Source organism: Carcharodon carcharias, chromosome 15, assembly GCF_017639515.1.
Source record: "Carcharodon carcharias isolate sCarCar2 chromosome 15, sCarCar2.pri, whole genome shotgun sequence".
Classification (NCBI taxonomy): Eukaryota; Metazoa; Chordata; class Chondrichthyes; order Lamniformes; family Lamnidae; genus Carcharodon; species Carcharodon carcharias.
Genome location: NC_054481.1, coordinates 123853315 through 123878384, shown reverse-complemented (window position 1 = coordinate 123878384; position 25070 = coordinate 123853315). Strand labels below are relative to the sequence as shown.

General features: G+C 51.1%; 1 protein-coding gene across 1 annotated transcript in view; it reads right to left on the bottom strand.

Moving 5' to 3' along the window:
• perm1 (PPARGC1 and ESRR induced regulator, muscle 1) overlaps positions 1-15765 on the bottom strand; it is a 35112-nt gene extending 19347 nt beyond the window's left edge. Inside the window, exons 1-3 of the mRNA XM_041207012.1 lie at positions 15606-15765; positions 3689-3930; positions 262-410 (exon numbers count right to left, since the gene is read on the bottom strand). Coding sequence (XP_041062946.1) covers positions 262-410; positions 3689-3930; positions 15606-15765 — 551 coding nt within the window. The remainder of the gene's footprint in view (positions 1-261; positions 411-3688; positions 3931-15605) is intronic.
• Positions 15766-25070: the final 9305 nt, after the last annotated feature.

Here is a 25070-nt window from a genome sequence, read left to right as displayed (position 1 = left end):
AGGGGGAGCATCTGCTCCTCCTCCTCCCGGCCCTGCTCTGATGATGCTGAAAGGAAGAACAAGGACAGTGGATCAGTTAGTGTGGAGACAATGACAAAGTCCATCCCTGTCCCCCCGGCTCATTATGCGCTCAACGGCTCATTATGCGCTCAACCTTCCATAACCAATGGTCAAGCCATGTTGCAACAATAACTAATTTAACAACATCAGTGCCATGGCTGTTGGGGGGACAATGCTGACCTCACCGTAGGGCATAAATACCTGGCCCCAGCCTCACCAACACCAGTAGACCTGGGTACATGGTGCTTCTCCAGTTCAAGGGCCTTCTGCTCGAAGCTGCTTAATATGGAGAGCTGTGCCTGGCCACCTCCAGTCCTCAAACGTTCAGCCGTGTTCTGCACATTCTTCCCCTGAAAAAGAGAGAAGAGCAGTGATTAGTGCAAATTGCACATGGACTCCGCTCGCACACGGCCCATCCCAACCAGAGTGGGACATATCAGGGCTCCAGTGTCTCCTCACCCAGCTGCTGCTGAACACTCACACAAAGACGCTGGACCTGTTCCCCCAACCCCCCACCCCCTGCCCCTTGGATAAATGCTGCCTACCTCACGTTAGGAACCACACGGTATCTCCTCCCATAGCAAGGAGGCGCAAGCGCGTGCAGCGTAGAGGGCAGCAGATGGATCGTTGTCATCGCCACCTTGAAGCTCCCCTTCCAGCATCTCATCACCCTGACTAGGACATGTCCTGGAGTTCTGAGTCTGTGCCTAGGTGCAGCTCCTCCAGGTTTCCCCCAAACCAGTCGCGTGGGACTCGGTTCAACACATGCTGCGCGAGAAAACTCAACTCCTCACAGCCCACTCAGGGTGACCTCAGCATGGGTACTATCTGCTTGGCCACCTAGCAAAGGGCACATGCCGTCAATGATTCAATGCAGTCACGACTTGGGGGTGGGGGGGACAGCAGGGGGTGGGGTAAGCCAACCTGCTGGGTTAAATGCCCAATGCCAACATGGTTCTCACCCTGCCAGAGGGCGACAGGTCATTGAAGCGCTTGCGACACTGGATCCAGGTTCGCTGCACCACATCGCAGGAGCTCACCACCTCCGCCAGCTCCTCCCAGGCACGTTTCGTCATGTGGGTGGTGGGGGGGGGGGAGGGGGGCCTCCTCCTCCCATCCTGAGGGACCAACACCTCCCATCGTGCTGCCACCCCCTCGAGGAGGGCAGCAAGGCAGTCATCGGATAAACGAGGGGTGCACTGCCCTCCCCCAACTGGCCTACCCTCCAGCCTGGTCTGCTCACCCGAATCCCTGTGCTGTGGCCTAGCTCTGGCCATTGTGAGCAGCCTACAGGAGGCTGCCAGGCCTTCTTCTAAACAGACGGCCGAGTTACCATTGGACCCGGCGGTCTATCCACGCCCACTGCTGCCGGTCCCTCCCATTATCCTCTGGAGTCGGGAGATACACTGGGTGGGCCTTAATTGGCCCACCTGCATAAAATGGTGGCGCGGACCCCATCGCTCCCGGTCCCACTCCTGCTCCACCACCGCCCCCCCCGCCAGATGGAAAATTTTGCCCCATTTCTCGTCTTGCATATTGGACAGAGAGAGTCATTTTAACCTTAGCCGTCCATTGAGAGACAGACAGGCTCAGCTGCCAAGTTGGCTTTAGCCCCACTTTCACTCTCTACTGAAGTCAGTCGAAATAGGAAGAAATATTTCCATTATATAGCGCCCTTCACAGCCACTGGACTTTTGGAAGCACTTTACAGCTAATAAAGTACTTTTGAAGTGTAGTCATTGCTGTAATGTAGGAAACACGGCAGCCAATTTGCACACAGCAAGCTCTCAAAAATGACCAGATCATTTGTTTTCCATGATATTGATTGAGGGATAAACTTGGGCCCAGATCACCAGAGATAACTCCCCAGCTCTTTTTTGAAATAGCGCAACGGAATCTTTTAAGTCCTCCTGGGCAAGCAGATGGGGCCTTCCTTCGTATCCCATGCAAAAGACGGCACCTCTGGCAGGGCTGCACCCCCTCAGTGCCGTACTGGAGTGTCGACCGTGAATTTTTGTGCTCAAGTCCTGGAGTGGATCTTGAACCCTGAGCCATGCGGCTCGTGTGGGACCCAATCCCTTGTCACCCCAAATGGAAAAGCCACCCACCCTCACGAGGTGGGTAGGCAATGAAGCTTTTCAGGAATCTTGTCAACCAGGGATCAGGAGGTCGACCGGGATCTTTTTGGGGTGGGGTTAGGGGGAGGGGGCCGGTGGTTAACTGTCGGGAGGCAGGCGCCCAGCAGCAGGCTGGGGTATCGGAGCTCCACGCAGGCTTGTCAGGTCCTCGCTGCCTTCCTGGGTGAGAGTTGTGCCACAAAGGCCACTCCACAGAGGGGGGGGGGGGGGGTCGGTTCCCTCCTGCTGTTGCCATTGGAGGTGCCGCCTTGATTCGGGGCTAGCCAGTGCTTCTGGAGATTTCAGCACATGACCTCCCCCGCCTTCACCCCCAACCCCCAACTCCACCCCACCCCCAACACCCCCCCCCCCCCCCCCCCCCCCCCCCCACACCACGCTCCCTCCATTGGTTGCCTGACATGTCCATCTTCACAAAGCACCGCCCACTCCCAATTGTAAAGCCAACAGGCTCTTTATTACTGAGATAAAAGCAAAATACTGCAGAGGCTGGGAACCTGAAACAAAAACAAAAAAAAAAAAAATTGCTGGAAAAACTCAGCAGGTCTGACAGCGTCTGTGGTGAGTGAGAGAGAGAGAGAGAGAGAGAAAAAGACAGACAGAGTCCACGTTCCGAGTCCGTGCGGCCCTTCTTCAGAGTTAAAGGGAAATACGGTACGCTCACGAAGAGCGATATCGGGTGACTGAGGGTGTTTTTATTTATTTTTGTTTGTTTTTTTTTTCCCCTAAGCTCCGCTGTTGGGTGCTTGGACCGTGCGGCCCAGACGCAGTTCCGGTGCGCTCCCTTCGTGCCGTTTAATCTGTCCCGGTCCGCAGCTCTCCCTGAGGCAGCTCGTGGCTTGGCCTAAATAGCCAAGTGGTTATGGTACTGGGTTTGTAACCCCGAGATCGAGAGTTCAAATCTCACCGTGGCAAACTATGAAACAATGTCACTTCATCTGAAACAGATGGAAACAGGTTTACTCAAAAGAGTATCAAGAGTTCAAATCTCACAATGGCAAACTATGAAACAATGTCACTTCATCTGAAACAGATGGAAACGGATTTGTACTCGAAAGAGTTAACAGTGAAAGGTTTAGGCTTGGCCTAAATAGCCAAGTGGTTATGGTACTGGGTTTGTAACCCCGAGATCGAGAGTTCAAATCTCACCGTGGCAAACTATGAAACAATGTAACTTCATCTGAAACAGATGGAAACAGGTTTACTCAAAAGAGTATCAAGAGTTCAAATCTCACAATGGCGAACTATGAAACAATGTAACTTCATCTGAAACAGATGGAAACGTGTTTGTACTCGAAAGAGTTACAGATGCTGCCAGACCTGCAGGAGTTAGGAGGCCGGTAAAAAGACCTGAGGCAGCTCGCTAGAGACCCCCACCCGCGCCCTCACTTTGGTCAGCGCCCCCCAACCCCCACCCCACCCCACTCCACCCACCCACCCACCCAATGAGGCTTTCTCAGTGCGTGTTTCACTCTGGCTGCCCGTTAACCGGCCGGCCCAAAGTGAAATTGCATTCGGGGGCCGTCCAGCAAGAGGCCACAGTCCCAGGGCTCCCCCACCCCCTTCCTGGCGCATTTGGTAACTTCACGGCTCAGCGAGGGGCCGCAGCCGCCCTCAAGGGCCAGCAGCTGGCGTCGTCCTGGCACCTTCAACCGAGCCGAAAGCTTCCCAAGGCACTTGGCGGAAACGCGGGCCCGAGTTGAAGGCGGCAAATCGGGCACGTCCGGCCGGTGGTCTCGGACACGGCGGACGGAAGGCGGGTGGGGGGATCAGCAGCCCGCTTTGAGCTCGCCGATTATTTCTCAGGCGGGCCCTGCTTGTGAGAGGGGTTTTAGGAGGGTTGTGCGGCAGCTGTGACAAGGTTGCACAGGAGCAGAAATAAAGGCCTGGCGCTGGGACCAAGGCTGCATGGGGCAGCAGGTTCAGCTGGTGATGGTGTCAGCCTTCAGTCACTCTTTCTGAGCCTGACCTGCCATTAAAGTTAGAGCTTTGACCGAGTTTCCCGTTCCCGGCACAATCCCGCTCCTCCATGACGTCACAGCCAGGACTCCCGATCTCGCAACGCAATTGGCCGCCTTCCCGCGCCGGGGGAGCTGCTGATTGGCCGTGCTGGGGGGGGGGGGGGGGGGGGGGGGTGCTGATTGGCCGTCGATTGGCTGGGGGGGAGGGGGTGCTGCTGATTGGCCGTCGATTGGCCGTGCTGGGTGGGGTGCTGCTGATTGGCCGAGTGGGGGGGGGGGGCTGTTGATTGGCCGTCGATTGGCCGTGCTGGGGGGGGCTGCTGATTGGCCGAGTGGGGGGGGGGGCTGTTGATTGGCCGTCGATTGGCCGTGCTGGGGGGGGGGGGGGGGGGTGGGTGGCTGCTGATTGGCTGTCAATTGGCCGTGCTGGGGGGGGCTGCTGATTGGCCGTGCTGGGGGGGGCTGCTGATTGGCCGTCGATTGGCCGTGCTGGGGGGGGCTGCTGATTGGCCGTGCTGGGGGGGGGGGGGGGGGGGGGGCTGCTGATTGGCCGTCAATTGGCCGTGCTGGGGGGGGGCTGCTGATTGGCCGTCGATTGGCCGTGCTGGGGGGGGCTGCTGATTGGCCGTGCTGGGGGGGGGCTGCTGATTGGCCGTCGATTGGCCGTGCTGGGGTGGGCTGCTGATTGGCCGTGCTGGGGGGGGGGGGGGGGGGGGCTGCTGATTGGCCGTCGATTGGCCGTGCTGGGGGGAGCTGCTGATTGGCCGTGCTGGGGGGCGGGGGGGGCAGGGGTAGGAGGGAGCGGGCCGGCCACTCGCTTCACTCACCTCATCAAAAACCCTAAAGCTCAGCCCGTGGAAAATCTACGGCACAGGAAGAGGCCATTCAGCCCATCGTGCCTGCGCTGGCCGAGAAAGAAGCTGTGCAGCCTAACCCCGTAATCCAACCCTTGGTCTGTAGCCTTGTTGACTGTAACACATCAAGTGACTAAATGCAACGAGGGCTTCTGCCCCCACCGCCCCTTTAAGCAGTGAGGCCTAGGCTCCCACCATCCTCTGGGTGACAAGGATTCTCAAGTCCCCTCTCACCCTAGTACTTTAAATCTATACCTCTGGTTATTGACCTACCTGCAAATTGGGAAATAGGTCCTTCCTATCCACTCCGTCCAGGAGCCCCATCGTTTTTATACGCCTCAATTATTTTCCCAGAAAGCAACTCCAGCCGATCCAACCCTTCATCATAGCTAAAATCCTCCATCCCTGCCATCCTCCTCGTCAATCTCTTTTGTACTCTATTTTGATCTTTTCCTTCCTGCAATGCACTGACCAGGGCTATACACAGTGCCCTAGCTGTGGTCTAAAGAGATTTTTAATACCGATGTAGCATAACCTCTCTGGACGGATGTCCCAGGTGTAAAATGCCTGGATGATGTGCTATTGCCTAGTTTACCCTGAACAAAAACAGAATTACCTGGAAAAACTCAGCAGGTCTGGCAGCATCGGCGGAGAAGAAAAGAGTTGACGTTTCGAGTCCTCATGACCCTTCGACAGAACTGAAGTTTACCCTGTTGCACAAAGTCAAAATGATCCCCGCTATGCCCACAATTACCAGCATTCTTTCTGTGATTGACAGCAAGATGGACCAATCACAGGGCTGGTTGTTTACAAGCCCCACCCCCCCCCCTCCACCACTCTTCTGCATTGATAAAAGAAAGGGTTGCATTTCTGCAGCATTTTTCGCGATCACTGGGTGCCTCAAAGCACTTTGCAGCCAATGACGTACCTTTGAAATGTAGTCATTATTGTAATGTGGGGAAACGCGGCAGTCGAGTAGCGCAGAGCAAGCTCCCACAAACAGCCATGTGATAATGACCACAAGGACACAAGGGATAGGAGCAGGAGTCGACCAAATGGCCCCTCGATCTTATCATGGCTGATCTTGGGCTTCAACTCCACTTTCCTACCCATCTCCTCAACTCCCTGAGCGACCTAAAACCTGTCTATCCCAGCCTTAGGTACATTCAATGATAGAGCACCCACAATGGGGAGGTGGTGGCATAGTGGTATTATCAGTGGACTAGTATTCCAGAGACCCTGGGTAATGTGGTGGGGGACCAGGGTTTGAATCCCACCATGGCAGATGGTGAAATTTGAATTCAGTAAAAAATCTGTAACTAAGAGTCTAATGATAGCCATGAAACCATTCCTAATTGTCAAAACAACCCATCTGGTTCACTAATATCCTCTAGGGAAGGGAATCTGCTGCCCTCACTGGGTCTGACCTACATGTGACTCCAGGCCCAAAGCAATGTGGTTGACTCTTAAATGACCTGTGAACAAAGGCAATTAGGGATGGGTAATAAATGCTGGCCTAGCCAGAGGTGCCCACATCCCATGAATGAATTAAAAAAAATCTTTGGGGTAGAGATTTCCAAAGATTCACAACCCTTTGAGTGAAGAAATCTATCCTGATCTCAGTCCTGAATGACCATTCCCTTATCCTAAGACTGCGGCCCTGTGTTTTAGATTGCCCAGCCAGTGGAAACAACCTCTCAGTGTCTCCTTATCAAGCCCCACCAGAATCTTATATGTTTTGTGATCACCTCTCATGCTTCTAAATTCTGGAGAATATAGGCCCAATTTACTCAGCCCCTGATCATAGGACAATCCCCTCATCCCGGGGACCAATCTAGTGGATCTTCACTGTCCCGCCGCCAATGCAAATATATCCTTGGAGACCAAAACAGCACACAGTGTTCCAGGTGTTGTCTCACTGAAGCCCTTTAATCTTCTTTAATCTTCTTTAATCTCGTACTCCAATCCCACTTGCAATAAAGGCCAACGTGCCATTTGCTTTCTTAATTCTTTGTTGTGCCTGCATGCTAACTTTCTGCGTTCTTTGTACGAGCCACGCCCAAGTCCCTCTGAACATCTGAGCTAACTGTGAAATGGTGATGTATGGAATTATAAGCAAGGGCTATTTTGTTTGGAAATTACAACGCTTTACACATGTGACAAATGGAACTTTGCACTTATGGCTTGACTTTCATTCATTTTCTGCGTTAGGTTCTCGATGGCTGGAAGAGCTGGACTTGGGTTATTTATAATTGTGTCTGAGGCATCGCTCAAAGCAATCAGAAAAAGTAGTGTTGACATTGTAAGGGTGTAAGGGTCAGTATCTTCAGGAGAGGAGTCAGGGGTCAGGTCTCCAGGTGAGGAGGACAGAGGTCAATGCCTTCAAGTGAGGGGGCAGGGTTCAGTGTGTTCAGGTGAGGGGTCGGAAGTCAATGCCTAGAGATGTGGGGGCAGGAGTCAGTTTTCTGGTGATGGGGCAGGGGTCAATGCCTGCAGGTGAGGATTCAAGGGTGTCACAAAGCTATTAATATTTTGGAAAATATTTTTCTTTTAAATAGAGGCTTAGTCTGTGGGTGTGTCTTAAATGGATTAAAGCCAGCTAGTCTGGGTGCTTTGATGTGTACTAGTTTCGATATGTAAGAGAGATAGAGTGTATTTGCATTTTTTGAATAGAGCATTCAAGAAGTGGGGTGAAGACTCACACTATCTAGCAGGTACAAAGCAATATTTTTATATTACTAATAAAATTGGTACTATGAAAGGGGTTTTATTGTTAGAAGAGGTGGAGGTCAATGAGAATTTACATTCAGTGGGTGGTGGTAGGTATAACTTCAGTAGTTTTGTGTGTGCAGGGCAGAGGCAATGTGAGATCAAAAGCCTCCAACTGTCTCCACAGGAACCAAAGTGAGAGGAACCTCATTTTGAATCCGTGAGGTGAAAATGCTTTGTCCAGTGTCTGGTTAAGTCTATGGGTTGCTGTTGCCTTAATGGAGATTAGTTTGGGAATTTGTTAAAAGTTATGATAGTAGTAATTTGAAGCCATGTGTATATATATTTTAACCTGTGTAAATTAATAAAATGTTTCATTTAGTTTAAAGTAAAGCCTCAAGAATTGATGGTCTGATTCCTGAATTTAGAGACGCTTCTCAAACACAACACTTAAAATTATAGGTTATGACAGATGTTTAAAGTTTCCCTCTGGGATTTTTAAATAACTCAGCATTACCAACTGCATCGGTCATAACAGGGGTCAATGTCTCCAGGTGATGAGTCAGGGGTTCATATCTTCAGGTGAGGGGAGAGGGGTCAGTGTCTTCAGGTGAGCAGACATGGTTCTGCATCTTTTCGTGAGGCGGGACATGTCAGTGTGTTCAGGTGAGGGGGCAGAGGTCAATGTCTATAGGTCTGGGGGCAGGGGGCAGTTTTCAAGTGAGGGGGCAAAGGTCAGTGTCTTCAGGTGAGGAGGACAGAACTAAACGCCTTCTGGTGAGGGGAGAGGAGTCAGTGTCTTCAGGTGATGCGGCAGGGGTCAGTGTCTTCAGGTGATGGGGCAGGGGTCAATGTCTTTAGGTGAGGAGCCAAGTGTCAGGACTCCAGGTGATGGGAGCAGAGGTCGATGCCTTCAAGTGATGGGGCAGGAGTCAGTGCCTTTACGTGTGCGGACAGGGGACTGCATCTTTCGGTGAGACAGCAGGGATCAGTATGTTCAGGTGAGGGGCCAGGACTCAATGCCTTCAGGTGAGAGGGCAGAGGTCAATGACTTCAGGTGAGGGGCAGGGGTCAGTGTCTTCAGGTGAGGGGCAGGGGTCAGTGTCTTCAGGTGAGGAGTTAGGGGTCAGTGTCTTTAGGTGACAGGGCAGGGGTCAGTATCTTCAGGTAAGGAGTCAGGGGTCAGTGTCTTCTGGTGAGGAGCCAGGCATCAGGTCTCCAGGTGAAGGGGCAGAGGTCAATGCCTTCAAGTGAGATGGCAGGAGTCAGTGCCTTTAGCGAGCAGACATGGGTCTGCATCTTCTCATGAGGCGGGAGGGGTCAGTGTCTTCAGGTGAGGGGGCAGAGGTCAATGTCCATAGGTCTGGGGGCAGGGGGCAATTTTCATGTGAGGGGGCAAAGTTCAGTATCTTCAGGTGAGGAAGACAAAAGTCAATGCCTTCAGGTGAGGGTCAGAGGTCAATGTCCATAGGTCTGGGGGCAGGGGGCAGTGTCTTCAGGTGAGGGACCAGGGGTCAGTGTCTTCAGGTGAGGGACCAGGGGTCAGTGTCTTCAGGTGAGGGGGCAGGGGTCAGTGTCTTCAGGTGAGGGGGCAGGGGTCAGTGTTTTCAGGTGAGGGACCAGGTGTCAGTGTCTTCAGGTGAGGGGGCAGCGGTCAGTGTCTTCAGGTGAGGGGGCAGGGATGTGTGTCTTCAGGTGAGGGGGCAGGGATGTGTGTCTTCAGGTGAGGGGGCAGGGGTCAGTGTCTTCAGGTGAGGGGGCAGGGGTCAGTGTCTTCAGGTGAGGGGGCAGGGGTCAGTGTTTTCAAGTGAGGGGGCGGGGTCAGTGTCTTCAGGTGAGGGGGCAGGGGTCAATGTCTTCAGGTGAGGGGGCAGGGGTCAGTGTTTTCAGGTGAGGGACCAGGTGTCAGTGTCTTCAGGTGAGGGGGCAGCGGTCAGTGTCTTCAGGTGAGGGGGCAGGGATGTGTGTCTTCAGGTGAGGGGGCAGGGGTCAGTGTCTTCAGGTGAGGGGGCAGGGGTCAGTGTCTTCAGGTGAGGGGGCAGGGATCAGTGTTTTCAGGTGAGGGACCAGGTGTCAGTGTCTTCAGGTGAGGGGGCAGGGATGTGTGTCTTCAGGTGAGGGGGCAGGGATGTGTGTCTTCAGGTGAGGGGGCAGGGATGTGTGTCTTCAGGTGAGGGGGCAGGGATGTGTGTCTTCAGGTGAGGGGGCAGGGGTTCAGTGTCTTCAGGTGAGGGGGCAGGGGTCTGTGTCTTCAGGTGAGGGGGCAGGGGTCAGTGTTTTCAGGTGAGGGACCAGGTGTCAGTGTCTTCAGGTGAGGGGGCAGCGGTCAGTGTCTTCAGGTGAGGGGGCAGGGATGTGTGTCTTCAGGTGAGGGGGCAGGGATGTGTGTCTTCAGGTGAGGGGGCAGGGATGTGTGTCTTCAGGTGAGGGGGCAGGGGTCAGTGTCTTCAGGTGAGGGGGCAGGGGTCAGTGTCTTCAGGTGAGGAGGCAGGGGTCAGTATCATCAGGTGAGGGGGCAGGGGTCAGTATCTTCAAATGATGCTGCAGGGTTCAGTGTCTTCAAGTGATGGGACAGGGGTCAATGTCTTTAGGTGAGGGGGCAGGGATCAGTGGCTTCAGATGAGGGGGCAGGGATCAGTGGCTTCAGATGAGGGGGCAGGGGTCAGTGTCTTCAGGTGAGGGACCAGGGGTCAGTGTCTTCAGGTGAGGGACCAGGGGTCAGTGTCTTCAGGTGAGGAGCCAGGCATCAGGTCTCCAGGTGAAGGGGCAGACGTCAATGCCTTCAAGTGAGATGGCAGGAGTCAGTGCCTTTAGCGAGCAGACATGGGTCTGCATCTTCTCATGAGGCGGGAGGGGTCAGTGTCTTCAGGTGAGGGGGCAGAGGTCAATGTCCATAGGTCTGGGGGCAGGGGGCAATTTTCATGTGAGGGGGCAAAGTTCAGTATCTTCAGGTGAGGAAGACAAAAGTCAATGCCTTCAGGTGAGGGTCAGAGGTCAATGTCCATAGGTCTGGGGGCAGGGGGCAGTGTCTTCAGGTGAGGGACCAGGGGTCAGTGTCTTCAGGTGAGGGGGCAGGGGTCAGTGTCTTCAGGTGAGGGGGCAGGGGTCAGTGTTTTCAGGTGAGGGACCAGGTGTCAGTGTCTTCAGGTGAGGGGGCAGCGGTCAGTGTCTTCAGGTGAGGGGGCAGGGATGTGTGTCTTCAGGTGAGGGGGCAGGGATGTGTGTCTTCAGGTGAGGGGGCAGGGATGTGTGTCTTCAGGTGAGGGGGCAGGGGTCAGTGTCTTCAGGTGAGGGGGCAGCGGTCAGTGTCTTCAGGTGAGGGGGCAGGGATGTGTGTCTTCAGGTGAGGGGGCAGGGATGTGTGTCTTCAGGTGAGGGGGCAGGGATGTGTGTCTTCAGGTGAGGGGGCAGGGGTCAGTGTCTTCAGGTGAGGGGGCAGGGGTCAGTGTCTTCAGATGAGGGGGCAGGGGTCAGTGTTTTCAGGTGAGGGGGCGGGGTCAGTGTCTTCAGGTGAGGGGGCAGGGGTCAGTGTCTTCAGGTGAGGGGGCAGGGGTCAGTGTTTTCAGGTGAGGGACCAGGTGTCAGTGTCTTCAGGTGAGGGGGCAGCGGTCAATGTCTTCAGGTGAGGGGGCAGGGATGTGTGTCTTCAGGTGAGGGGGCAGGGGTCAGTGTCTTCAGGTGAGGGGGCAGGGGTCAGTGTCTTCAGGTGAGGGGGCAGGGATCAGTGTTTTCAGGTGAGGGACCAGGTGTCAGTGTCTTCAGGTGAGGGGGCATCGGTCAGTGTCTTCAGGTGAGGGGGCAGGGATGTGTGTCTTCAGGTGAGGGGGCAGGGATGTGTGTCTTCAGGTGAGGGGGCAGGGGTTCAGTGTCTTCAGGTGAGGGGGCAGGGGTCTGTGTCTTCAGGTGAGGGGGCAGGGGTCAGTGTTTTCAGGTGAGGGACCAGGTGTCAGTGTCTTCAGGTGAGGGGGCAGCGGTCAGTGTCTTCAGGTGAGGGGGCAGGGATGTGTGTCTTCAGGTGAGGGGGCAGGGATGTGTGTCTTCAGGTGAGGGGGCAGGGATGTGTGTCTTCAGGTGAGGGGGCAGGGGTCAGTGTCTTCAGGTGAGGGGGCAGGGGTCAGTGTCTTCAGGTGAGGAGGCAGGGGTCAGTATCATCAGGTGAGGGGGCAGGGGTCAGTATCTTCAAATGATGCTGCAGGGTTCAGTGTCTTCAAGTGATGGGACAGGGGTCAATGTCTTTAGGTGAGGGGGCAGGGATCAGTGGCTTCAGATGAGGGGGCAGGGATCAGTGGCTTCAGATGAGGGGGCAGGGATCAGTGGCTTCAGATGAGGGGGCAGGGGTCAGTGTCTTCAGGTGAGGGGGTAGGGGTCAGTGTCTTCAGGTGAGGAGTCAGGGGTCAGTGTCTTCAGGTGAGGAGCCAGGCATCAGGTCTCCAGGTGAAAGGGCAGAGGTCAATGCCTTCAAGTGAGATGGCAGGAGTCAGTGCCTTTAGTGAGCAGACATGGGTCTGCATCTTCTCGTGAGGCGGGAGGGGTCAGTGTCTTCAGTTGAGGGGGCAGGGATCAGTATCTTCAGGTGAGGTGGTAGGGGTCAGTGTCTTCAGGTAAGGGGGCAGGGGTCAGTGTCTTCAGGTGAGGGGCAGAGGTCAATGTCTTCAGGTGATGGGGCAGGGGTCAGTGTCTTCACGTGAGGGGGCAGGGATGTGTGTCCAGGTGAGGGGGCAGGGGTCAGTATCTTCAGGTGAGGTGGTAGGGGTCAGTGTCTTCAGGTGAGGGGGCAGGGATCAGTATCTTCAGGTGAGGTGGTAGGGGTCAGTGTCTTCAGGTGAGGGGGCAGGGGTCAGTGTTTTCAGGTGAGGGACCAGGTGTCAGTGTCTTCAGGTTATGGGGCAGGGGTCAGTGTCTTCAGGTGAAGGGGCAGGGATGTGTGTCTTCAGGTGAGGGGGCAGGGGTCAGTATCTTCAGGTGAGGTGGCAGGGGTCAGTGTCTTCAGGTGAAGGGCAGAGGTCAATGTTTTCAGGTGATGGGGCAGGGGTCAGTGTCTTCAGGTGATGGGGCAGGGGTCAGTGTCTTCAGGTGAGGGGGCAGGGGTCAGTGTCTTCAGGTGAGGGGGCAGGGGTCAGTACCTTCAGGTGAGGTGGCAGGGGTCAGTGTCTTCAGGTGAGGGGCAGAGGTCAATGTCTTCAGGTGATGGGGCAGGGGTCAGTGTCTTCAGGTGAGGGGGCAGGTGTCAGTGTTTTCAGGTGAGGGACCAGGTGTCAGTGTCTTCAGGTGATGGGGCAGCGGTCAGTGTCTTCAGGTGAGGTGGACAAAAGTCAATGCCTTCAGGTGAGGGGGCTGAGGTAAATGTCCATAGTTCTGGGGGCAGGGGGCAGTTTTCAAGTGAGGGGCCAGGGGTCAGTGTCTTCAGGTGAGCGACCAGTTGTCAGTGTCTTCAGGTGATGGGGCAGGGGTCAGTGTCTTCAGGTGAGGGGGCAGGGGTCAGTGTTTTCAGGTGAGGGACCAGGTGTCAGTGTCTTCAGGTGAGGGGGCAGGGGTCAGTGTCTTCAGGTGAGGGACCAGGTGTCAGTGTCTTCAGGTGAGGGGGCAGGGGTCAGTGTCTTCAGGTGAGGGACCAGGTGTCAGTGTCTTCAGGTGAGGGGGTAGGGGTCAGTGTCTTCAGGTGCGGGGGCAGGGATCAGTATCTTCAGGTGAGGTGGTAGGGGTCAGTGTCTTCAGGTGATGGACCAGGGGTCAGTATCTTCAGGTGAGGGGGCAGGGGTCACTGTCTTCAGCTGATAGGGCAGGGGTCAGTGTCTTTAAGTGAAAAACCAAGTGTCAGTCAGGTCTCCAGGTGATGGGAGCAGAGGTCGATGCCTTCAAGGGACGAGGCAGGAGTCAGTGCCTCTACGTGAGCGGACAGGGGTCTGCATCTTTCAGTGAGGCAGCAGGGGTCAATGTCTTCGGGGGAGGGGGCAGGAGTCAATGCCTTCAGTATGGGGGAGGGGTCAATCTTCAGGTGAGGGGGCAGGGGTCAGTGTCTTCAGGTGTAGGGGACAGGGGTCAGTGGCTTCAGGTGAGGGGGGCAGGGATCAGTGGCTTCAGGTGAGGGGGCAGGGATCGGTGGCTTCAGGTGAGGAGTCAGGGGTCAGTGTCTTCAGGTGAGGAGCCAGGCATCAGGTCTCCAGGTGAAGGGGCAGAGGTCAATGCCTTCAAGTGAGATGGCAGGAGTCAGTGCCTTTAGTGCACAGACATGGGTCTGCATCTTCTCATGAGGCGGGAGGGGTCAGTGTTTTCAGGTGAGGGGTCAGAGGTCAATGTCCATAGGTCTGGGGGCAGGGGGCAGTTTTCAAGTGAAGGGGCAAAGGTCAGTATCTTCAGGTGAGGAGGACAAAAGTCAATGCCTTCAGGTGAGAGGGCAGAGGTCAGTGTCTACAGGTGAAGGGGCAGGGATCAGTGTCTTCAGGTGAGGGGGCAAGGGTCAGTATCTTCAGGTGAGGGGGCAGGGGTCAGTGTCTTCAGGTGAGAGGGCAGGGTTCAGTGTCTTCTGGTGAGGGACCAAGGGTCAGTATCTTCAGATGAGGGGCCAGGGGTCAGTATCTTCAGGTGAGGGGGCAGGGGTCAGTATCTTCAGGTGAGGGGGCAGGGTTCAGTGGCAGCTTGAACATGTCAAATTCATCCTGCATTTCTGGCCCCGATTATATTAAATGGTGGATTTGTTTGGAATATGAAAAAGAGCAGGGTCATGTTTAACGTTAACAGGATTAAACAATTACCACACGTAAATAGGAGCATATTTCATTTCACTTTGGAAACTCTACCTGTGAATGACTGCTGTATTGCAGCCAAACTTTCCAAAGGTATCTTAACAACAAATTGTGGTTTCAGTCCATGAGAACATTCTTAAAGCTGTTCTTTATATTAGTATAAAAGCATATTTACATTTGCCAAAAGACCCTTATCTCAGAAGCTACAGCTGTCTTGCAAAAATCCACAGTTTCATGGGAAATGGTGACAATCCCAGTTTGCGGGAATTCCTAAAGCATGTTGAGGCTTGTAATTAAACCACAGGCACTTTGTCTATTCTTTCTGGGTATAACTGAGCATAAACTTTCTCCCTGGTGTCCCAGGGCTATCAGGTTGAACTTGGCCCCCGTGGGCTGGTTGCTCTGTCTGCCTCCCTCCCACAATCTTATTCACACCGCGGACTCCTGCAGAAGGAACGTGGGGTGTGTGTCACTGTGCTTGAGGCCTTTCCCAACTGATGGGCACTGCAGGGACTTGAGGGCAGAGCCGATACAGAGAATAATATTTGAGTATTGCTGATAAAAGAGACATGTTGAAACTTTTTGTCTTGCACTTTTCAGGACACTTCCAATATAGGGGGAAGACAACAATTTACACTGTATGTGAAGAGAGTGCTGATTGGTCGGCGAGTGGACTCTGAAGGACCAAATGGCCTACTGCTCCTATTTTCTATGCATGTTTCTATGATTCGTAGAGGGGTTGCCATGGAGAATTCACCAGTTAATAGTGACTGACAGTTAACTGCCGAGCTTTGTTTGAAATTTAAACCCGGCAACTTGACCCTGATTGGTCAAGGCATTGTCCTGAGGAATGAGTCAGCGAATGGCTGTCACATATTTTGTTTAGCTGAAACAGGCACAATGTGGGTACATGTTCTTTCTGTCTGCAAAGAATAGGGCCCTGTGTATTAATATATGTAGCTTCCTGTGCGCATAAATGCGCCACACTGCGAGCCTGACTGACAATCTTAAATTGGTTGTCAGGGTAATTCTTAGCACACTGAGGATTATTTAGCAAATGCTGTCCAATCACAGAATCACATCTAATGTTGGACACTGTGTTTTGAGTTTTACAAGCACTGGCTGGCTGGGTACGATCTGTACCTTGCGCGTTGTGAATGACGGCTGGGACATGCTGTTTGATACGATCCATCAGTCCTTGGGACGTATGGCACTGAAATTCATATACCACATTACTCATTTGAGTGATTGGCAGCACGTCTTTTTGGCTTGGCAGCAGCATCGTGTTAATGGTGAATACCATTCGTGTTGCTGCTGCATAGCTGTCTTGTGAAACAGCTAGCTTCACCTGTTACACAATTTTTTGAGATACCTTACCTTTCTAGGGTAATCTGAGGTAGACTGGGCACTGTTCAGGGCTGAAAGTGACAGCCTTAGGCCCATTCATAAGTTTGTAATGATATACAGCGTGATCTGATCAGGGGAGCCATTATCCTACAGGAGGCCTTTGATGCCCTATTTCAGCATCAAGCTTGCACGGTGAGCAAATGGCTCAGGCCCAATTTATGAGATTGCCAATAAGACCAATCTTCAGCGTGTGGAACTGTAAGAATCCCAACATGTATATTGACCAGTGAAAGTAGGCTTGGGGTAGACAGTGGCAGATTTCTCAACTAGTATGTCAAGGAAGGGGAGTTCATTTGGCTGCTCTATTTTGGAAGTTAATTTGAGCGCAGGATGGAGCCCATTAAGACATTTAAGGAAATTATTACATGCAGCTGTGGATTTAAAATATAGTAAACATAACATCCACATATTGGAAATACGTGTGGTGTCGGAAGTTAGGTGCCAATCCATCGAAGACACGTTTCTCATGGAACCCGACAAAGATGTTTGCAAGAGCTGGGCCTAGAGGGGATCCCATGGCAACACCACCTATTCAGTGCAAATTTCTATGGCTTCCTTAAGTGGAACAGGTGAATAGGCTAGCAATGTCAAATGAGCATATGGACACAGCGTTGCTATCGATCTGCAAGTCCTGTATGGTCTGTACACATGTGAAGGAATCCTTCACTGTGTATGTGGAGAACTTGTTCAAAACTGGTATTTGGCCAACTCATATTGTGCAGAACCGGTTAGAGGTAAGATAGGACGTAAAGGGACATCGCCTTTGTCGTTTATTGGGCAGCCTGTATATACGCGGATGCAGTGAGCCGTGAGGACAAGCCCTGTCATATATAATCACGCCAGAGCTCATCGCCCTTACGCAAGTCCAGCAAGTGGTTTTTTAGCTTACATTCGAGCAAGGCTGTCTGATCATGTTGAACGGCAGGTCCAATGGATACGAATTTGGACCTGTCGTTAAGAATGGCGTGCATTTTGTTAATACAGTCGCGCTTGTCAAGGATGACTCATCCCATCCCTGTCAGGTTTACTGATGTATATGTCCAGGTTGCTCTTAAGGTCTCCCAATGTTGTAAGACACGCGTGTTGCATGTGAAAGTCAGACAGGCCATTCAGAATCCCGCAATACGCGTGTGCTGGATCATGGCTTTCAGGATTCAGGGTCGCCGGTGGACACTGGTCGTGGCGAGAGAGTTTCATGTGTTTCCTTTGTTTTATGATTTAGTTCCTTATTAGTTGCGCCCCTCTGAAAAAAAAAGGTGGGAACTTTAGTTTGGGTTTTTTGCTTGATGATACTGGGGCAACTCCGTGTCTTCTTCAGTTAGTTCATGAGCATCCAACCTTTCTGCATGAGGGGCCACATGGAACCAGTGAGCAAATTTTGGAAAGATAAGGCATTAGAAATTTAACTCACTAATAATCGAAGCAGCAAAAAAATGTGCTTTATTATGAACAAGCTGCAAATGAGAAGACTAATCCTCTTTACTTCCCTGTCATTACATTGAACACTAATTTGGTGAGATATCCTACGTTGTAGCTGCTACACCAAGGTGGTAGGTGATTCCTACATGACCCAATGTTGCTAAAACAATTGCCCATTGTGCATTTGAATCACCTCTCATATACCCCTGCCTGCATCACCCAGCATGGGGGCTTTCTAGGGGCAGATCAGATCGATTTCCCCCCCTCACCTAAGCACATATTGAAAGTCTAGAATTCCCTCATAAACCTTTCTCTGTCACTTAAGACAGCATAATTAGGTGTTAAATGAGAAAATAAATAAATAAATGGGCACAGGAACCCAAACAGTGATAAATTTCATAGTACAAATCAGGGCAATGCCTTGACTAATCAGAGTCAAGCTGCCTGGTTTAAATTTCAAACAATGGTTGGCAGTTAAATGTCAGTCACCATTAACTGGTACATTCTCCATGGAAACCCCTCTACCAACCAGAGACCACTTTCCAACCAATCAGCACTCTCTTCTCATACAGTACGAAGTTGTTGCTTCCCCTGCCGTTGTTATTCTTGCGATTGTCCTGATGAGTGCAAGATGAAAAATTTCGACAAGATGTCTTTTTTCAGCGATACTCAAGTATAAAAGTGTTGAAACAGTTCTCCGTTAATAACAACAGTGATTGCTCCGCCATCCTTTCCACTGCATCAGTCACTAGTTTTGCACCATATGTTCAGCTGGTTTTCAAAGCTATGCAGAAACAGACTGCAGTATTCTGCCATGTTGAAATCAGAGTCAGAGGAAATTCAGACACTGGAAGCAAACCAAAAAGGTCAAGTGTCCAGATATCGCCTGAGTGATTTTCTTCAAACCAACATCAATAAAACTTTACCCAGACTCTTAGCACTCGCTCATTTTATGAAAATAACGTATTACTCCATCCCATGCACATACACCCAAGGCAGTACAGAAAAAAAATCCTTGAAGGCTCAAAGCTAAAGACGCTACAACATGCAGAGCCAACCCACACGGATCAGGAAGATTCCACATTCAACCACTGACTGGATAACAGCTCGGCTGCAAGCAAGTGTCTGATAATTGGCCTCATTATTCCTGACTTTAGTGATGTGAAAGAAGAAACCGTTCTGCGCTTGATCATTGTTCAGTGGCCCTTGCTGGAAAGTGAATGGTAAAGGATAGGGCTGGACTTGGCTGCAGGTTCCTGGATGGCTGAATAATTTGCCACCATTCACTACAAAATCACAGAGGACAATATTGATTCCTTGACTGTTCCCACCCTCGACAGGCAGCCTTTCCCTTGCAGCCTTTTGCCCCATCCCCTCCAGGCATGAGCTGCACTTCCCCTCACAGCCTCTCTTCCCCACTGCAGGCTCACTCCCACCCCTCCAGTGTCCAGGCCTCAGGCTGAATGCTGTCACTCACCTTCCCACTGTTCGCTGCTCTTCCAATCACAGGCTGTTTCACTCCATCATTCAATACGATCATGACCGATCTTGGGCTTCAACACCACTTTCCCACCCACTCCCCAAATCTCTTGATTCCCTGAGAGAACAAACATCTGTCTGTCCCAGCTTCAAATACATTCAACAACGGAGCATCCACAACCATCTAGGGTAGAGAATTCCAAATATTCACATACCCCTGCCTAGTTGGTTTAAACCTTCCCCTATAGCACTAGCAAAGTGTCCCGCAAGGAGCTCAGTCCCACCTCTGTTTAGTTGTGACTCGTCCAGCCTGTACAGGCCCCATCTCCCCTCCAGCCGGTTGCAATGTCCCAAGAATCTAAAGTCCTTCCTCCTGCACCATCCCTCCAGCCACGCATTCATCTGTTTTATCCTCTTCTTTCTAATACTCACATGTGCGTGGTACCAGGAATAAATCCAGAGATGACCACTTTCGAGGTCAGGGTGCTCTGCAGCCGCTCAGTGACATCCTTGACCCTAGCACCGAGGAGGCAACACACTAGCCTAGATTCATGTCTGTGACCATGGAAATGCCCATCTACTCTGCTAACTAATAGGTACTGAATTACCTACCACTACTGCTCTTCCAGTTCTCCTTGCAGGCGCTCCACACCCCCTGACCTCCCTCCCCCTCCCCCACCAGCTGCTTCCCCCCAGATGAACCATCGTTCTCATCAGTATTCGGAACTGAACACTGGTTGGAGAGTGGAATGCACTCAGGGGACTCCTGCACTACCTGCCTGTTTCTACCTGACTGTCTGGTGGTCACTCCTTCCCTCTCTCTCTGATTGCTCTTAAGCCATGGGGTGACCACACCTATAAATATACTATCCAAGTGGCTCTCAACCTCACGGATGCACCGCAGTGATGCTGGCTGCCAGTCAAGTTCCAAACACCGGAGCTCAATCTGCTGCAACCAACGACATTTCCTACACAAATGGTTTACCAGGACATGGGGAGCATCCTGGAGATCACACATTGCACAGGATTTGCACTGTAGAGGTTGGGGGTGGTCCTGCCATTAGTCTATTTGTTAGTTAATAGCCTTGCTACTGCAAATAAACTTTGACCAATACTAATAAACCTTACTAACACTGATAAGCCTGAATAATACTTATTACAACTTTCTAGTCATTGTAAGCCTTACTTTAATAAAAAGAAGGATAACACTCACTAGTTTATTCCATCATTCAGATAAGGTAAATAGGAAATACTCACCAGCCAATCATCCACCTGCTTCCCTGCTATTTCACACCTTGATTTTTCATTCCGAACACAGACTCTGAACCCACAGATTGGCTCCTGGTAGTGGTGGACAATCCCATTCCACTCTTGTGTTTCCCACCATTCTCCAAGTCATACGTTGGAGAAAGGAAAGGTAGCAATCCTCACCAACCAATCAACTCATTGCTTTCCAGTGATGTCACAGTTTGAGTTTTTTTTTCCCTCTCTCACTTCAGCGATGCTGACCTGCTTCAACTCCGCCCGATCTCTTCACAGCGATGCTGACCTGCTTCAACTCCGCCCGATCTCTTCACAGCGATGCTGACCTGCTCCAACTCCTCCCGGTCTGCTTCATAGTAATGCTGACCTGCTTCACACTCTTCTCAACCTGCTTCACAGCTATGCTGACCTGCTTCAACTCCTCCTGGTCTGCTTCACAGTGATGCTGACCTGCTTCAACTCCTCCCGATCTCTTCACAGTGATGCTGACCTGCTTCAACTCCTCCCGATCTCTTCACAGCGATGCTGATCTGCTCCAACTCCTCTCAATCTCTTCACAGCGATGCTGACCTGCTTCACTCTCCTCCCAGTCTCTTCACAGCAATGCTGACCTGCTTCACTCTCCTCCCAGTCTCTTTACAGCGATGCTAACCTGCTTCGCTCTCCTACCAGTTCGCTTCACAGCGATGCTGACCTGCTTCACTCTCCTCCCAGTCTGCTTCGCAGCAACGCTGACTGCTTCTCACTCCTGCCAGTCTCTTCACAGTGATGCTGACTGTTTCTCACTCCTCCTGCTCTCTTCAAAATGATGCTGACCTGCTTCAAACTCCTCCCGGTCTGCTTCACAGTGACGCTGATCTCCTTAATGTGATGCTGACCTGCTTCACACTCCTCCCGGTCTGCTTCACAGTGACGCTGATCTCCTCACAGTTATGTTGACCTGCTTCACACTTTTCACCTAGGGATAGCCAGAGCATGGCTGGGAGTCACTTGAACTCTAATGTGCCAGTTAGCAACAACAAAATGACATAGAGAAAACAGCGCTGGGCTCATCAGTTGGTGCAGTTAAACACAGCTAGACTTGGCTCAGCTGATAGCATGAGTCAGAAGGTCATGAATTCATAACCTACTCCAGCAGCTAGAGCACAAAAGGCTGTTGGACTGTGGGCTTGCTGCATGGTCGGAGGTGCAGTTTTTTTTTGATGAGATCTTGGAGTAAGGCCCCAGCTGTCCTTGTAAAGGGTCCCATATCGCTACTTAAAGGAGAGCAGGGGTGGTGGCCTGGCCAATATTTGTCCCACAGCCAGCATCACCAAAAGAGATTATTTGGTCATTGTCACATTGCTGGCTGTGGAATTTGCTGTGTGCAAATTGGCTGCTGCATTGCCCTACAGTACACCAGTCACCAGCCCTACAAGAGTTATCTGTACTGTACTTTGGGATATCATGAGAATGGGGTAGGTTCTATCTAAATAAAAATTGTTTCTTTCCTTGGCAATGTGTTTTGTTTCTGGTCAATATTCATATTTACAGCAGTTAACAAAATGAACAAAGTGAAGGTAATCGCTTTAAGTTTTGACGTGTAATTTAAATTGATAATTACAGAACAACCTTGTTAGAAAATTATTGTAATAAAACTATCTATAATTTTCATTGCAGGTGCCTACGGTGTCGATGTCTCACTAATTGTCCCAATTATAGTGAAAATAAATTCATGAGGGGCTAATTCCCAATTTAACTAAGTGGTTGCAGAGAAAGATATAATTATCGGAGCTTCCTGGATGGTGTGGTTGTCACTTTTGCTCAGGCTGGGAGCTAGGGATATTCAAACAGTGGCCTCTTATTTCTCAAAAAGGGGGTGGAATTTTACAGCCCCCGTCACTGTGGGAGCGGGGCTGTAAAATGGGGCAAGCTGTCCAAATGTCCACTGACTTCGGCCGGACCATAAAATCCCACCAGCGTAAAATTCCACCCGGGGAGTTGCTGACTTGGAACTATATCGCTGTTCCTTCACTGCCGCTGGGTCAAAATCCAGGACCAGCGCTTTGGGTGCACCTACACCACACGGACTCCGACGGTTCAAGAAGGTGACCTACCACCACCTTCTCAAGAACGATTAAGGGTGAACAATAAACGCTGGTCTAACCAGCGGTGCCCACATCCCGTGAAAGAATATTTTTTAAAAAATCTATTCTTGCCATTTTGAGCCCGGTCTTTGTTGGGACCATTGATAAAAAGGGATCATTGCTTTTCAGCACTGACGGAGTACCTGTTGACTGTATTACAATGAGCTACAGTGTGTCACCCAATGAGTTGAAAGTTGGGCAGGACCCACAGCTAATTTTTCAGCAACTAAAACGAACAGCGAAGCAAACCCATTTTTTATTTGCAGGGTCGATTTTAAATGAGTCTCTAAGAAATGCAGCAATCAGAACTCATGACCAAAATGGCAACAGTTTCTCCCAATAAGAGCAAAATTATTCTGCACACACAAATGCAGTGAGTGGAGGAGGGTTACATACAAATTTATGTGCATTAAAATTCTTGGCTGACACTCTAGTGCAACCCTGAGGGAGTGCTGCACTGTCAGAGGTGCTATCTTTTGGATGAGGAGTCAAACTCATCTCCATGTTCTTGTGTAGGTGGATATAAAAGATCCCATGGCACCATTTTGAAGAGCAGAGGAGCTCTGGACAATATTTATTCCTCAATCAACATCACAAAAATAGATTACTTGCTAGAGAATGAAGCAGTTCAGCATGGCTGGGAAGAGTGTGAAGCAGGTCAGTATCACTGTGAAGAGACCAAGAGGAGAGTGAAGCAGGTCAGCAGATTATCACACTGCTGTTTTTGGGACCTTGCTTTACACAAATTGGGTGCTGCATTTCCTGTAGTGTAAAGGGTTAATGTTGACCATGCAAATAGACATTCTACATCATCAGTAATGTCAGATCACATGACAACAGAGCATGATGAGGGATGGTTCTATGTGAAAACTCGTGCTAAGCCTTGTCCTATATATAGTTAGAAGAATATTGAATAAAAAGTAAAGTTTACCAACAGCCTGGCCTCCAACAGTCTTTATTGATCCTAACCAAGGACAACTGATCCTAACCAAGGACAATCAAAACTAAGACCCACAATGATGATAACAGATGGTGGCAGCAGTAAAGACACTGGAAAAAGCATTGAGTAACAAGGCAAGCAGAAGTGAGAAAGCAAAATCAAGTATTTATTTGAGGTGACAGGGAGATTTCATGGAGAAAAATGACTGACAGTGCAGTTTGTGGGACATAGAAGTTGCAGCGCCCTTCCCATAAGAGAAGAGGACAGTTTAAATCTGTATGCTACAGCCAAAAGCTCCCAGCTCACAAATTTAAGGAAAAAGCAATTTAATAATATGGCATTCAATAAATTGAAGATGCAAAAGACAATGAAGTGCCATTCTTGGGAGAAATTTCAGGATCTGATGGGAATTATTGGAGCACAGGCATTATGGTCAATGGGCATAAACAAACTTCACATTGGACACTGGAACAGGAGTTCTCTTCTTTCAGACACAGAACAGTGGCTGAAGCAAGATTTCCTCCAGCCATTGACCATACAACTCCACAGTCCGGGGGCACTCCATTGAAAGTCGAAGGACAGGTGACTGCTGCACTTTGGTGCAAAGAGAAATCACACAAACTTTGATATGTGACCCAAAACCAAGTGTGTTCACTATTAAGCCGAAAAGCTTGCACAGATCCACTGCTCATCTATAAAGTAGGCGAATTGAGAAGTCAAGACAAAGGGTAAGAATTCAGGACAGCATTTCCAAACTCATTTAGAGGTCTTTGAGAAGGCCAAAACAAGTGCTCTACAGCGGGAGCACCAGAACTGAATGGAATCAAGTGAAAACTTCGAGAAAAGCAGGTGGAGGACTCCCCACGAGTGACTGGTGAAGGTCACCAGTTAATTACCTGGAGGGCAGCTTGCGTCAAACAAGAAGTGGATGGGCTAACCTGAGCAGGAGAACAAGAGAGACAAGTCTGAACAAGAGGACATAAGTTTTGTCGAGGATGTGGAGTCTTGGACCTCATTGACCACACAATTTCCACCAGCAACAATGCAGGGGCTAAATGAAATATGGAAGGCATAAAAAGGAGATGAAGAGCGTGCTCAGATTTGGAAATACCATGCCAAAGGATGGCCAGAATATGTTCAGAATAATCTCATCCTGAAGCAACACTTTGAGCGACGAGTACACCTCAGTGTTGTGGATGTCTTGCTGATTTATGATGAGAGATTGACCATACCTAGGCTGGCGCATCAAATAAAATGGGTGGCCAGCCCACCACTTCCCACCCACCCCCCAAGCTGTCCCCCATATTGCATTAGGCGAGTAAGGCACCAGCCTTTGGCCTATTGAGGCCCTTAACTGGCTGCTTAATAGCCAATAATACAAATTGCTGGGGCAGATAGAACAAAGGAGGTGAGGTTACTAGCTTTGCAATTCAGGCTAAAATTGCAGAAGGAAGTGGGGGCGGGGCGCGGTACCTCCTTTAGGGGGAGCATTCCCCCGCAAGACGGTATCCCCCACTTTGTGCCTCACCTCCAGCCTTTAGAACCTGATCCCCAACTCCCTTCTCCCTCCCTCGCTATGGTCCCCGATCCCACCCAGACCAAAGACCCCAGACTTACCTAAGTCCATTCTCCATGTTCTCCTCTCCGTGGGGCTCCCTTGTAGTTCCAACAGCGGCAACTACTGTGTTCTGGCGCTGCTGGGGCTACTCAGCTGCTGGCCAATTGGATTGGCCGGTAGCTTTCGAGGGCAGGACTTCCTATGCCGGAGGGGCTGGAGTCCCACCCTCATCTTGTTAAGGCCACCGCCAGTGTATTATCACTACGGGGCAGATCAGTTTAAAGTCAACGAGCTCAAGAATGACTTTTCCACTAAATGGGACCCCCCCCCCCCACAACTGTGGTTGGGGTGGGAGGGTGGTGAGCAATATATAAAATTCACCCCCCACCTCCCCCAAGTCTTTCTACTTTTTATCT